Here is a 12,211-nt window from a genome sequence, read left to right as displayed (position 1 = left end):
AAGAGTGGACCCCGCTTACCACAACTAGAGAAAGCCCTCGCACAGAAACGAAGACCCAACACAGCCATAAAAAAAAAAAAAAAAAAAAAAAAAAGTCTTCCATGTCAGTGTCTTTTCCATAATTGGTTCTTGTCAGTGTCTTTTCCATAATTGGTTCTGGATCCACTGGATATCCATATGGAAAAAGTGAACTTTGACCTCTACTTCACACCATATCCCCAAAGTAATTCTAGGTAGATCATGGACCTAAATGTAAATATTAAAACAATAAAGCTTTTAAGTGCAGGGAACTCAACCCAATACTCTTTAATGACCTATATGGGAAATGAATCTAAAAAAATAGTGGATATATGTATATGTATAACTGATTCACTTTGCTGTACACCTGAAACTAATACAACATTGTAAAACAACTATACTCCAATAAAAATTTTAAAAATTAAAAAAAAAACAATAAAGCTTTTAGAAGAAAATAGAGAACATATTCATGACCTTGGGGTTAAACAGAACATACACAGCACTAACTATAAGAAAAGATAGATAGGACTTCCCTGGTGGTGCAGTGGTTAAGAATCCACCTGCCAATGTAGGGTACACGGGTTCGATTCCTTGTCCGGGAAGATCCCACATGCCGCGGAGCAACTAAGCCTGTGCGCCACAACTACTGAGCCTTCGCTCTAGAGCCCACGAGCCACAACTACTGAATCCGTGTGCCACAACTACTGAAGGCCGCATGACTAGAGCCCATGCTCCACAACAAGAGAAGCCACCGCGATGAGAAGCCCATGCATCGCACCGAAGAGTAGCCCCCGCTCGCCGCAACTAGAGAAAGCCCACGCACAGCAACGAAGACCGAACACAGCCAAAAATAAATAAATAAATTTAAAAAAAAAAAATTAAAGATAGATAAATTGGACTTCATTAAAATTAAGAACTTCTGTTCATCAAAAGACACCATTAAGAGAGTTAAAAGGCAAGCCAAGGACTTGGAGCATGTGTCCAACGAAGTACTTAGATTCAGAACACAAAAAGAATTCTTACAAATCAATAAGAAAAAAAGAAACTCATATAGCTGGATTTTTGAAAACTGCCTCCATGTGGTATATACACAGTGGAATACCACTCAGCCATAAAAAAGAATGAAATAATGCCATTTGCAGCAACATGGATGGACCTAGAGATTATCATGCTAAATTTAAAAAGTCAGAAAGAGAAAGACAAACACCACATGATATCATTTATATGTGGAATCTGAAATATGACACAAATGAACTTATGTACAAAACGGAAACAGACTCACAGACATAGAAAATAAACTTTTGGTTACCACAGGGGAAGGCGGGTGGGGGAAGGCATAAATTAGGAGTTTGGGATTAGCAGATACAAACTACTACATATAAAATAGATAAACAACAAGGTCCTGCTCTATAGTACAGGGAATTAGATTAAATATCCTATAATAAGCCATAATGGAAAAGAGTATGAAAAGGAATATGTATATTTATGTATAACCAAATCACTCTGCTGTACACCAGAAACTACAGAAACTAACACAACATTGTAAATCAACTATACTTCAATTACAAAAAAAAAAAAGAACTGCCTCCAAAACCCTTTTCACAAGGAGGATAAACAATGGTAAAATGCATATGGAAAGATGATTTAATTTCACTATTCATCAAGGAAATGCACATTAAACCTATAATTTGATACTACTACACTCCCACAAGAATGACTTAAATGAAAAGAACTGTCAGGACAACGTAAATACCTGCTGAGGATGTGGAGCAAATGGAATTTGTTGCTGGTAGGGGAGTTTAAATCAGTACAACAACTTTGGGAAACTGCTTGGCAGTATTTAACTAAAGTTATATGTACATATGGTCAATAACTGAGCAATTCTACTCTGGGAAAATCCTACTTTCCAAAGAAATAAGTGTTTATGTTCACCATGAGTCACATGAAAGAATGTGCATAGCAGTTTTATCATAATAGCACAAACTGGAAATAACCCAAATGTCCATTAATAGGGGAACGGATGAATGAACTATGGTAACGATGGAATGCCAAACAGCAATGAACAAGAGCTACTGCTTCACACGACAACAAAATATGTTCACAGACATAATGATGAGCAAGAGTACAAACCACGAACCCATTTTTACAAAGTTAAAGAATAGGAAAGGGCTTCCCTGGTGGCGCAGTGGTTGAGAGTCCGCCTGCCAATGCAGCGGACATGGTCCGGGAAGATCCCACATGCCGCGGAGCAACTATGCCCGTGCGCCACAACTACTGAGCCTGCGCTCTAGAGCCCGCGAGCCACAACTACTGAAGCCCGCACACCTAGAGCCCGTGCTCCACAACAAGAGAAGCCACCGCAATGAGAAGCCCGTGCACCACAACAAAGAGCAGCCCCTGCTCACCGCAATTACAGAAAGCCTGCGCGCAGCAACGAAGACCCAACACAGCCAAAAATAAATAAATAAATTTATTTAAAAAAAATTATTCTAAAAAGAATAGGAAAAATGCTTTTTTTTTTGGCCATGCTGCACAGCTTGCGGGATCTTAGTTCCCCAACCAGGGATCGAACCCGGGCCCATGGCAGTGGAAGCGCAGAGTCCCAACCACTGGACCACCAGGGAATTCCCAGGAAAAATGCATTTATGATGAAAGAAATCAAATAGTGATGCCTTTCTGGGGAAAATGTTGATTGGGTGGGGATATGAAGAAGCCTTCTGGAGTGTTGGAAATGGTTTGTATGTCGATTGGGTAGCAGTTATAAGCATGTATACAAATGTAAGCATATACTAAGCTCTACATTTAACATGTATTTACTTTGCTATATGTAAATTATACCTTTATAAAAAAAGGAAATAAAAAGAGAAAGGGGAAAAATAAATAAAATGACCCTCATTTCCTATAGCTGTAGGGCAATATATGCTTAAAAAATTAGGCCTCAGACCTAACTGTAAGAGTGGCAAAACTGCAAAGGAGAGTGAAGACACAACCTCACAAAGTCTTCCGTGCCAAAGTCAGGGCCCTGCTAGGGAAAGCTGTATCATGACATCCGGGATAGTGACATTTGGGTGGATACATCAGAATATCTTGAATCCCCAAATGTCCATGAAGCTTCTGCCAGAAGCACCAATCCTTTCCCCCTTACTAGAGAGAGAAATTCACAATGGCTGGAAGCCTTACAAAATCCTCACCTGAGTCAGTCGCTTTGTAAGACAATGTTTTTTCTGTTTAAGAGATGCCACTACAACCTTCACCGCCTCAGGAATAACAAGGGTTTACTGGGCAAAAACATTTCCCACTCTGGGAGGAAATAGCTTATACAATCAAAACAATCACAGGACCAGAATAATAAATGCTGGCAAGAAGTGAAAGAGCACGTGTGGGAGTGTATACCGAGAGTGCTCAATCGATCGGGGTAGTGGTAAGGGGCAAAGAATATAAATCTGCACAGTGGAGAACTTGCTGACACTGGAGCCCTCTCCTATGACCTGGGGTTACGCCTCCTAGGAAGGATATCTGTAGTTATCCTAACATGCTGCTGAGATGGGCTCTTGAAGTGTGGCCATCTAGATGTCTTACTGTAAGCAAGGTTGAGATGCCAGAACTACTTTGGCAGAATATTAAGGGGTCATAAAGGTCAGGGAGGTGAAAATGTTAAGATAGATTTATCACACTTCTTACATATGATCTGAGAACGCACTGTCTGACCATATTCCCCGGGAAGCCCTAGAGGACACTGGCTTCACTAAGGGAATGAGAAATGCATCAAGCAGTTTGAATTGGGATCTTCGAGAAACTCAATGACACATTTCCTCTATGTGTTGAAGAGCTGCTGCCTTGAAACCAGCGTTTAATAGAGGTGATAAGATTCTAGAACGGCAGAGGCCTAGGAATGGCACCTGACAGAGTCAATATGGACATAACTACCGTAATTGACAGCAAGGCTGGAATGGCAAACACAGTGTCTTTACAGAAAGCTGTGGTAATGGTTACAGATTATGACCTTGCTAGGAGCAAGACAGAGGGATGGATACCCAATCAAGGCTTTACTTATTTGCCTTGGAAAATGAAAAACAAAATAACTGCTGAGAAGACTGACATCAGCTGCAAAATAGAAAAATATTGTGGTCTCTCATTGAGTTTTAAGCCAGTTCATAGACCAGATCCCATGATTAAAGGCGGGTATGGGTCTCCTTGAGGAAGGACTTTATAATACCTCCTCAAGTCTGCACCAAAAAAATTCTTCCAATCTTTCTTTAAAACCTCTTGCAGCCATTTAAAACAGAAACTTTACACTGGAGAAAAGAATCTTCCTAGACTTTTTTTTTAATAGATTTTTTTGATGTGGACCATTTTTTAAAAAAGTCTTTACTGAATTTGTTACAGTATTGCTTCTGTTTTATGTTTTGGTTTTTTTGGCCGTGAGGCATGTGGGATCTTAGCTCCCCGACCAGGGATTGAATCCACAACCCCTGCATTGGAAGGTGAAGTCTCAACCACTGGACCATCAGGGAAGTCCCTCTTCCTAGACTTTTTTGAGGACTGTTACATAATAGGGCCTGAACTGACACTGAAACAATCAAACCCAAGATGCCATCATAGACCTCTGGGTAGAGTAAGGACTTATGGATGCCAGGTGATATCTTTGATGCCTGGCACTAGTCCATTGTTACTGTGACCCCCAAAACTCTGCAGAATAGAATAGAATCCTAAAGATAGGAAATAATCTATTCTGTGGTTATTTCCCTAGTTCCCAGGTGTGAAATTTGAATGGACATACTTATCATTTGGCAGAACTTTCACATTCTGTGAACTACTATGTAAAAATTATCATGGTAAGAAGGGCTATAAAGACATCCTTGAAAATGTCCCCCCACTATAGTCAGTCTAAGTGCCAAGATAGTAAACCAAACACATCCCAAGAGGTATTTCAAGAATTCACACAGCTCTCAAATATTTAGAGGATGCAGTGTGTTGGTTTCCCTGTTTAATTCACCTGTATGACCACTGCAAAAACCAGATAGATCATGTGGCTTAATGGTGATATTTTAAACTTAACCACTTGCTAGCTCCAACTGAAACTGATAAGCTGGATGTAGTATGTTTAATAGAAATGATCAACACAAGCTCTGGCATACAGTATATAGTTCTTGCCCCACAATAAAGAGGATCCAAAAAATCTGCCTTTACATGAGGACAGCAGTATATTTTACTGTCCTGACTCAGGGCTTTTAAACTCTTCTGCTTTCTTCATAATACTGTCCTCAAAATTCTTGATCATCTTGATATTCTCCGGAAAATCAAGCTGGTCCACTATGACATCATGCTAAGTAGACTTGGTGAATAGAAAGTGACAAGTACTCTGGATGCCGTAGTAAGAACCCTGCATGCCAGAGGGTGAGAGATAAACACTACCAAGATTCACAGGCCTGCTACTTCAGTGAAACTTTCAGAGGGCCAGTAGCCTGGGATGTCACAGACAGACCACCTAAGGAACAGGACAAGTTGTTGTCCTTGTACCACCACCACCAAGGGGCACAGGGGTTGGGGGGCCTCTTTAGATTTTGGAGGCAGTATATACTAAACTTGGGAATACTGCCCCAACCCATTTATCAAGCAGTTCAGAGGGCTGCCAGTCAGTGGGGCCTGGAGAAAGAGAACATGCATCTGCAATTTTAAGCCACTCAAATCATATGCTAACCGAGAACCAATGATGTTAGAAGTATCCTTGATATTTAAGGATTTAAGGATGTTAAGGATCACTGGAGAACCTCGATAGGAGAGTTGCAACCCAGACCCTAGGATTCTGGTGGAAAGTCATGTCTTTGGCAGCAGAGAACTACTTGTCATTTGAAAAGCAGCTCCTGGTGTACAGTTAGGCCCCAGTAGAGACTGATTTCCTGTCATGAGACATCAAGTGACTGTGTGACCAGAGCTACCTACCCATCATGAATTAGAGATTAGAAGATCAACTAAACCATAAATTCAGATGGGTGTAGCGGTAACCCATCATAAAAGGTAAGTGGTATACACAGGATAAGGTCCCGCATGTCCCCAGGGCTCAAGTAAATTACATAAACAGGTAGTCCAAGCTCCCATATCTCCTACTTTTATTGTACCAATGCCTCACTTTGCACCTATAACCAACTGATGGAGGAAGATAAAACGCAGGCTTGGTCGTCAGACAGTTTCACTCAGTATGTTGGTGTGAGCCAAAAACAGAATGTGGACACACACAACTCCACACAGGAATGGCCCAAAAAGATGCAGGTAAAGGGAAATCCTCCCAAAGGAAGAGCTGATATATGCTAAATATAGAAATCTAGCGTTTTCTTTGATTAGGTATGTAAACAACAAACCACACTAACGTTGGTAGTATCTGTGACATTGGGATGAACAGAAATCATGTTTTCATTTTTCATTATTATTTATGGCTAGTTATTAGTTATCATATATTTAATTCATTAACAAAGAAGCACACCTTTTGCAATCCCATGTATTTTGTCTTACGCATTTAAAAACATATTTTGAGATGAGTCTACTGGTTTCACCAGCCTGCTACAGAGGTCACAGCACAAAAATGGTTGAGAACACTGTCCTAAAGACATTCACCCAGTGGTGTCTATTGGCATACACAGGGATAGTCAAGCCAACACCGTTTAGCACAGATGGGAGCTGGTAGCAAGCTATGTCTTCATCATCAGAAGGGATAAGTTAAATGCTGTAGTTTTATTCAATGGACTACTAAAGCTACATATACTAAAACATGAATTCATCTTAAAATCACAGCTTGAGTGAAAATGAAAAGGGACACAGCAAGATCTATAGCAGAGTATAATTTAGGAAAATTTAAAACAGTTGCACATAAAATAACACTATATATATTTCTCTATCTATATAATTAAACAATGTATACATATTCAAGGACATATATTAATGACATCACACTTTGGAGCAGGAGCCCAGGGCCAGGGGTAGGTAGAACAATAAGACTGGAGACAAAGGATAATGGAAAACAGAAAAAATAAATAATAGCTAACACATGAGAAGAGCCTTAAATGAAACAGTGATAAAGGTGTGCCATGAACCAAGGAGTCTGTACAGTTTCTTCCCCCTGATTCAAGGTCAAACAAACAAGCAGAAAAACCCCACCATGAACAAAATGCAAAGAAAAGCTAGGGAAAATAATCATTAAAAAAATAAGGCAAAGAGCTAATATCTTTAATATATAAGAAGCTTTTATCAATCAATAAGGAAAATAGACAGATTTTTTAAATGGACAAAAAAAATCAAATTAGGCAATTAAAAATGACTCACAAATATACAAAAAGGAAATATTTAAACTCACAAACAATTCAAGGTAAAATATCCAGTATTGTCAAGGGAGGGGGAAATCTAACCTTTCAAACACTGCTAGTGGGGAAGAGAAAGGTGGTACAAATTTTCTGAAGGGAAATTTGGCATACGTTTAAAATTCCACGAAAATTTGCTCTAAAAACCTGCAAATCCTTGGCATAGCATTTTCACAGTTAGAAATGTATCTTAAGGAAATAATGAAAGTGCATGCATATTTAGTTACAAAGATGTTTACTGTGGCATTGTTTCTCACAACTGAAATGTGAAAAAAAGGTGATTAGATATCGGCAAAGTAAATTATAATATCTTCATAGGATGATGTCACTGAAGTAGCATCAGTAAGATGGGAATACATTTTAAAAACAGCATAGAAGAAAAACACATAAAATCTATGTAGTATGAACCGTTTTGTGACTTAATATTTATATAGCATTTTTCATCATAAAAAGTTTCACATTCATGAAAATAATTTGGAAAACAAAGGTCAAAGAACATAACAATCACCCAAAATTTCACCAACCAGATATATTCACTGTTTATACTTTGATGTATGTTATGTTATGGATAAGAATCCAGTGTAAAGAAATGGAATAAAAACATATTCTTTGGGAACCCAAATGTCAAATTCAATTTCAAATCCAAACGTTGACAAGTGAGTAAATCCTGTATGTAAATAGGGTGAATTATGCTATTCCTACCTGAACTTTGAAAAGAGCTAATAACTCAGAAAAGTTAGAGATGCCAACCGGGTATATTTTCCAAATTCTGATCGGAAACAAATCTGACTGGAAAGAGGTAGGAAAAATGAATAAGGAGCCACCTATAACAAACATTTTTTTTGAACTTTTACCTAAACACCACAGGCCTGAGGTATGAAGGATTTTATGATAAACTGCTGGGTTTGCACAAGTTAAAATTCAAAGCTTGGGTTCTGGAGACTGGCTGCCTAGGGATGAATCACTGCTCCACTGCTTACAAACTCTATGTAGTTGGGCAACTTAAGGTCTCTGTCTCTCAGTTTCCTCAGAATGGGGGTGATAACCGGCCCCACGTATGGGGTTGTAAGGTGAAATGAGATAATACAATATATGGAAAGCACTTAGAACTGTACCTGGCTCTTAACAAGCACACTGTAAGTATTAACTACTGGCTTCGCAAGCATCAGTGAAGCTATGGAAGTACATTTTGTAAACAGCAATCTGAAGCCCTTCACATCATGTGCATTGAATAAATGACTCACTAGGAAGCTGCACAAGTTATATGCTCCCCTTTAAGTTCGTTCAGGAGAGCTGTTTCATACCAGCATAAATACTTATGGCCCCATCAGAACTAGTAAAGCCGAGAATGATTGTCCTGTGGAAAAAGCCTGTGTGTGTAGATATGACATCTAAAAATCAGTACAGGGTTTCTTAGTGGGTTAACTCTCCCCTCTCTTTCCTGAATTCTCAGTATCAGATTATGACACTGGGCTCAAGACCCTGTTATAATGTTGGCCTATAAAGATATTTGAAGCTTGGTACCCATCTTCTCAGAACTTAAAATCACTTAAGAGGATGATGTCAAAATACCTAAAAAGATAACTAAGTAATCCTAGTAATTAGTTTTCTATTGTTGCTGTAACATATTACCACAAACTTAGTCGTTTAAACAATACAGATTTATCATCTTACAGTCTGGGAGGTCAGAAGTCTGCAACAGATCTTACTGGACTCAAATAAAGGTGTCAGCAGGGCTGCGATCCTCCTAGACGCTCTTGTAGGAGTATCTGTGTCCTTGCCTTTTCCAGCTTCTAGAAGCCACCCACATTCCTTGGCTCATGGCATCCTTCAGAGCCAGCAATGTCAGGCTGAGCCCTCACACTGCATCTTTCTCATTCCCTCTTCTGCCTCTTCCACTTTTAAAGGACTCATGATTACAGCGGGCCCATCTGGCTAATCCAGGATAATCTGCCTACTTTGAGATCTCCTGATTTACAACTTTAGTTCCACCTGCAATCTTAATTCTTCTTTACCGTGTAACCTAACATACTCGTAGGTCCTGGGGATTAGGATGTGGACATCGTTGGGAGGCCATTATTCTGCGTTCTGCGCCCAGTAAATGACAATGACCAAGTGAGGTGAAGAAATGGTACATGATAGGATTTTGGCAGGAGGTTAAAGTCACTGCAGCTGAGGACAGTCAGTGAAAGCTTCAAGAAAAAGGCAGATCTATCCTGATCATTAAAGCACAGTTTTAAAAGTGGAGTGGGAGGGGTCCAGATGAAAGAAGGAATAAGAACAAAGTCTGGAAAATGTAAGAAATGAAATGGAACCAGAGTACAAAGGATAGAATACTTTGGGTAAAGGAAGGTTCACAAAAGGGGAAAGCACAGGGGCTGGGAACCACCATGAGAAGGGCTGAGGAGTTTCATCTTTATCCTTTGTCAAAGCAAACTGACCCCAGAGTGCTTTTTAACGTTACAGTGTCTTCACCGATGACCATCAGGAGTTAAATGCTTTTTAACGTAATAACATCTCAATGTAATACCATCAGAAAATCAGTAGTTACAGTTTCTGCCCAAATTAAAATAGGTGGCCAAAAATGTCCCCTCAGATGAATGATAAGAAATGATCAAAATTGGATTTTTTTCCCATTTTTAACAGATCCACTTATGGAATCAAAACAGTTTATTAAAAACAAATGATACCTAATGTTAAATATCTCTCATGTTATATTTTTACTACATAAAATAACACACAAAAATCTTTTTAAATGTGAAAGGGGCTCTTTTTTTTCCCCATAATGTGGCTGCTTGATGCTAAAGGTAATGTTGCAGGTCAGGTTCTCGTATCAGGTACTGCATCACGTCTGCTCCTTCATTTTTGTTTTCACAAAACAAAATGACATTTCACAAGGTGCATCATAGCAAAGCAAGCACTGCATATGCTATAATATATGAAATAGGCTCTTCCAAAAATCACTGTATATTTTCAATAGTTCACCTCCAGATTGTTAATTTCAGTTTTTACTTTTTTGGAAAATGTATTATGTATACTGATTTAAAAAAATTTGTAACTGCACAAAAGGTCAAGAGTGAAAGCCAGTTTCCCTACCTCCTACCCTTGAGCCATATTACTGGCCTCCCCAGAGACAACCACTGCTTGCAATGACTCACGTCCTTGTACAGAGTATCTTTACACCCAAATGGTAGTGAGACAGGAGGGAAGGGGGCAGGGCACAACCTTAAAAGAATGACATAGCCTTTGAGGATACAACACAAACTCCTTAGAACTGATTAGGGCCCAGACGGTGGAAGATTCGACTTCCAGGGGACCTTGAGCATCATACGCTCACTGTAATACATTAGCATATGCTAAATGACACGCCTCATCTATGAAATGAGGCTAAATACCTTCAGAAGACGTAAGAAGACTGTGAACATGAAATGACAAGATATGTGTAAAAAGCTGAGAATGGTGCCGAGCATTATCGTGAGTGCTCAGTAACCGACTGCCCCGTGGGTTAGAGCAGCGGTCTTCCAAGTGGGCTCAGGCTTAACTGGTTCTAGGCACCTGCCAACCCTCCACCCCACCAATGCCATTCCTCAGAATCGCCAGGAATCCTCCTGCCTCAAGTTCACTTGCAGCCTCCTGTGCCTCCCACGCTCTCCCCAGATGTCGGCACAGCTCCCTCCCTCGCTCTTAGCTTCCTGACCACCCAAGACCTCTCCCTGGTCCCTCCTTGTCCTCTGCTTTGTTTTTCTCCACAACACATCTCACCATTCCCCGTCCCCACCTCCCACTCCCGCAATAAAATGTGAGCTCTGTGAGAGCAGATATTTTTTGTTTTGTTCACTGATGTGTACCCAACACCCTGAACAGCACTGGCATACTGCAGGAGCTCAATAAATATTTACTGAATCAATGAACGACTATTTCCCAATATATCCATTCCATTTAGGCACACTGAGACATGAATATTATAATTCTTGCTGTTACAATGTTGCCGTGAACATTTTTTTGTCTATTTCCTTGTGCACATGTGCTTCTACTTAGAAATACTGGATCATGAGTTAAGCACATCTTTACTAGATATTGCCAATCAACTCTCCAGGGTGGTACTTACTCATATTCCCACCTGCAATGTACGAGAATTCTGTTTCACATTCTTCACAACGCTTGACATTATCAGACTCTTTAGTTTTCTGCCAATCTGAGTACGAAATGGTATTTTTAGTTTTAATTTGCATTCACTCGATCACTAGTGAATTTGAGCATCTTTTCATGTGTTTCTTGATCATTTTGATTTTCTCCTTTGTGAATTACTGTTCATACCTTTTGCCCACTTTTTTATACATTCTTTTTATTTTATTTATTTATTTAATTTTGGCCGCGTTGGGTCTTTGTTGCTGAGCGCAGGCTTTCTCTAGTTGTGGCGAGAGGGGGCTACTCTTCGTTGCGGTGCGTGGGCTTCTCATTGTGGTGGCTTCTCTTGTTGCAGAGCACGGGCTCTAGGCGCGTGGGTTTCAGTAGTTGTGGCTCGCGGGCTCTAGAGTGCAGGCTCAGTAGTTGTGGCTCAGGGGCTTAGTTGCTCCGCGGCATGTGGGATCTTCCTGGACCAGGGCTCAAACCCGTGTCCCCTGCATTGGCAGGCGGATTCTTAACCACTGCGCCACCAGGTAAGTCCTTTAATATATTCTTGATACCAATCTTTTGTCACTTAAATGTACAGCATGTAACTTCTCCAGTCTCTACTGTCTTTTAACTTTTTAAAAGTGATTTTTGATGTACAGAAGTTGGCATTCCATTTCTTAAAGGCAAATTATTCCACATTAATAATTTCTTAAAGGTGTTTAGAG

At 39.9% G+C, this 12,211-nt stretch overlaps 1 protein-coding gene across 1 annotated transcript in view; it reads right to left on the bottom strand.

Annotated features, from left to right (window-relative positions):
- The window catches only part of NHSL1 (NHS like 1), a gene marked incomplete at its 5' end in the record, with an annotated part of 304,070 nt that overhangs the window by 276,019 nt on the left and 15,840 nt on the right, over positions 1-12,211 (bottom strand). Inside the window, one exon of the mRNA XM_082405604.1 lies at positions 11,491-11,565. Coding sequence (XP_082261730.1) covers positions 11,491-11,565 — 75 coding nt within the window. The remainder of the gene's footprint in view (positions 1-11,490; positions 11,566-12,211) is intronic.

This window comes from Balaenoptera borealis, assembly GCF_965194805.1.
Source record: "Balaenoptera borealis genome assembly, chromosome: 9".
Lineage (NCBI taxonomy): Eukaryota > Metazoa > Chordata > Mammalia > Artiodactyla > Balaenopteridae > Balaenoptera > Balaenoptera borealis.
This window is presented reverse-complemented; position numbering and strand designations above follow the sequence as displayed.